At 44.6% G+C, this 3,588-nt stretch overlaps 1 protein-coding gene across 1 annotated transcript; it reads left to right on the top strand.

Moving 5' to 3' along the window:
- Positions 1-426: 426 nt before the first annotated feature.
- OSR1 (odd-skipped related transcription factor 1) lies at positions 427-2,898 on the top strand. The gene is made up of 2 exons (XM_074153632.1): positions 427-1,073; positions 1,639-2,898. Exons 1-2 carry the CDS (start codon positions 427-429, stop codon positions 1,772-1,774), a joined length of 783 nt encoding a protein of 260 aa, XP_074009733.1. The 3' UTR covers positions 1,775-2,898.
- Positions 2,899-3,588: the final 690 nt, after the last annotated feature.

Below are 3,588 nucleotides of genomic sequence, written 5' to 3'. Positions count from 1 at the left end.
ATTTTCTAAAGGCTGAGGGTGCTCAGGAAGGGATTTTAAATTACATGGGAGAAGCCTGAGCTCTGTGGACCAAAATGGCATCTCTTCACTGTCCCTGCACAGAGGATCATCAGAGGTTGACATAGCACAGGGATGCTGTTGCAGGGAGTGAATGATTGTGGATGGGGTACAACTTTTGTGTGTGAGGGATGGGGAGAGGGAGAGTCTGGAGACCTGTGGGATACACTCACAGCTAAGAGCTGATCAGGCCTCTCCAAGTCCAAGGCAGCCTTCTCCTTTGGAGAAGGATGTTAACAAGGGGTGAGGTGAGAAATTCCCTCTGCTTTTATCTTCATATAAATCCGCCTCTCCCTCTTCCTCCCTCCATCTTTATTTTCCAGATCTTTTCCTCCCCTGTTCCCAAGGTCCTCCTCCTGAGCGGCCACCATGGGAAGTAAGACCCTGCCGGCCCCAGTGCCTATCCATCCTTCCCTCCAGCTCACCAACTACTCCTTCCTGCAAGCATTCAACGGGCTTCCGACCGTACCCTCTGACCACCTCTCCAACCTCTATGGCTTCAGCGCCCTGCACGCCGTACACCTGCACCAGTGGACTTTGGGGTACCCGGCCGTGCATCTGCCCCGTTCCTCTTTCTCCAAAGTGCCCAGTGTGTCGAGCCTGGTGGATGCACGGTTCCAGCTGCCGACCTTCCCACTCTTCCCACATGTCATCCAGCCCAAGCAAGAGGCCACCAATGTGACCCTTAAAGCCAAACCCCGCTTCGACTTTGCCAACTTAGCAGTGGCCGCTACACAAGAGGACCATTCTAAACTGGGACAGGCAGACAATCAGGGCTCACCCCCAGGGCTGGGGTCTTTGCTTGAGGTGACTAAACTCTCTCCAGAGAAGAAACCCACGCGGGGAAGGTTACCATCCAAAACCAAGAAAGAGTTCGTGTGTAAATTCTGTGGCAGGCACTTCACCAAGTCCTACAACCTTTTGATTCATGAAAGAACCCACACCGATGAACGGCCCTACACGTGTGACATTTGCCACAAGGCCTTCAGAAGACAGGATCACCTAAGGGATCACAGGTAATGATTCTTCTTCCCCTGTCCTTTTTTCCATGTGTATCTGTGCTCTCTCGGTTAGCCACCTAGACTCATGAAGGCGCTTGTATGAAAAGTCATGTCCCTGGCCAGTCGGCATTTTTCCCTCTAGGTTTTCCTCTGCCGACTGCCGGTGGAGGAGCCCAGATAACTCCATTTGGAAGACAAGTCCGTTGTTGTACTCCCTCTCCCTGCAAAAATGACTTGCACAGCCTTCTCCTTAGCTTCCACAGATTTTTTCCACCCTCCGTGTGCATCGTCTTGTGTCCTCTGCGTTTGTGATCATTCAGAAGTGTCATGAAGACACGTAGACTGATGACCTTGAATTTAGAGAGAAGTTTTTTATCCCTAAGAAAGGAACCCTTGTAAGCCTCCAGCACCCCTCTCTCTTCTTGCACACATGCGTACAGATGATGACCTGAGTGCCGTGCTTTGGCATTCGTGGTCTCAGCAGTAGATGTAAATAACTTCTGTGTGTTCTCCATCAGGTAGCTCACTCCTGAGTTCAGGCTGGTTATTTCTGACATCTTGATTGTTTTTCTCTCCCTAGATATATCCATTCTAAAGAAAAGCCTTTTAAGTGTCAAGAATGCGGGAAAGGATTTTGCCAGTCCAGAACGCTAGCTGTCCACAAGACACTGCATACGCAAGTAAAGGAACTGAAACCTGCCAAACTTAAGTGCTGAATCTCCAGCTTCTATGAACTTTTCCTCCCCTTCAGACTTTACACCAAAACCAGAGCAGAAACAAAACTTTCAGGATCGGAGCACTGAACTTAGTGTTTTGTTTTTGTTCGTACTTTAAGAAGAGCAAAACCCGCGCCCCCTGCCCACCCCTGCCAAAGAAACTAACTTCCTAAGTCGCGGGTGAAAAGGTTATTTTACATTTAAAATATACATGAATGATGCAGAGAGTGCTAGCTGACTTGTGTGGCTTTGATAAACTTTATGCCAAAAGGTGGTGCTCACGTGTTGGACAGGAATCTCTTTAAAACTAAACAACAACACACAACTCCCCCCCTACAAAATCCCAACGAACCCCCCCAAAATCGTAGCTTCCAAAAGTATTACCTTTTTTTTTAAAAAAAAAACCAAAACCAAACCAACCCCCCAACCTCTTATTTTATACTTTTTTTTTTTTTTTTTTTGACTGTATAAAGCTTCTTATTTTTACACTTCAGGAAATACAGAGAGTTCCAGAAGACGATTAAGAACTGAAACAGTGGTTTCTCATCACAGCACCATTAGGACAAGGAGAAGGGCAACTTGCAAATATCATTTGCTAGTTTGTTTTCTTTAAAAGAGAAGATAATTAATGTTTGGAAATTACCTAAATCTCTCAAGTGAGGAGTCCTATCATGTGCTAGAAAACGCATCCAGATCTTAGACCTGCGGGTCCCCAGTGTGCGGGACAAATCAGCATTCATGGGACAGGGAGATCTTTTTTTTTGGCCTTGTGGTCTAGTGTGCTGTGAGGAGGTTTGTAACTTGTGGACTTATTTAAAAAAACCCAGAGGAAAGAAAGATGGCAATACATCAAACTGACGGTATGCACAATGTGGTTTTAGTGGTACTTTAAAGTCTTCATGCATCCTGATGACAGAGAACAAATCTCAACCTGAGAGCATATTTTTTTAAATGCTGGCTTTCTGAACAGTGTATTCAAATTAAGAGACATTCCAATAAGTTTTGTTTATTAAAAAAAAAAAAAAAAGTTGTATGGCTGTTTGGCACTTTATGCTGATTATTGGTAATTGACATTTATCACTGGATTGTGTGTGTTTTTTAAGTATTAAAATAAATCGTTATTTTACAGGCAAGTCTGCATGGACTACATATGTGTTCATTTGGTTTCTGGTCTTTTCCCTAGCAAACCCTCTCTGTCAATATTCAGAACTTTTTTTTTTTTTTTTTTTTGAGTTAACTTGGTATTTCCTCAGTGCTTGTTTCTTCTACCAGCCTTGGAAAGTCTGGATCTTTCCTTTATGCATAAGCTTTCCCCTTCCTCTCCTCCTTTTTATTTTTCTTTCCTTTTTATTTTCTTTTCTTTCTTTTTTTTTCTTTTCTTTTTTCTTTTTTTTTTCTTCTTTTTTTTTTTTTTTTTTTTTTTTTAGGCTGGCAAAAGTAAACAGATCTGCAGGGAGTCAAATAATTTTGCTGCTAGTGTGGAAAAAAAAATCGTCTTGGGTAACTAAATCTTGGGTATTAGCTGATAAGATTAGGTGTCAGAAGTGTTATAAAACAAATCAGATGAATAATGGCCAGACTGTTGCTGCTTTCACAGCCTGAAGGCGCTGCGGGGAGAGCCGCCTTCGCACACCCTTCCCTTCTCTTGTCAGGAGCGGGCATTTTTCAGTCGCATCTTCGGCCGGTTCAGCGCTGATTGGGGCGGCCTTTGATTCCCGGCAGCTGTCTTAGATCAGAGATGTTTATTCCACTGCGAAACCGCTTTGGATGGAGACGGGGGAGAGCGCCCAGGGCTGGGGGATCCGCCTGAGCCT

Source organism: Numenius arquata, chromosome 9 (genome assembly GCF_964106895.1).
Source record: "Numenius arquata chromosome 9, bNumArq3.hap1.1, whole genome shotgun sequence".
In the NCBI taxonomy this organism is placed as follows: domain Eukaryota; kingdom Metazoa; phylum Chordata; class Aves; order Charadriiformes; family Scolopacidae; genus Numenius; species Numenius arquata.
Note: the sequence above shows the minus strand (reverse complement) of the source record. Positions and strands in the feature narration are given on the sequence as shown.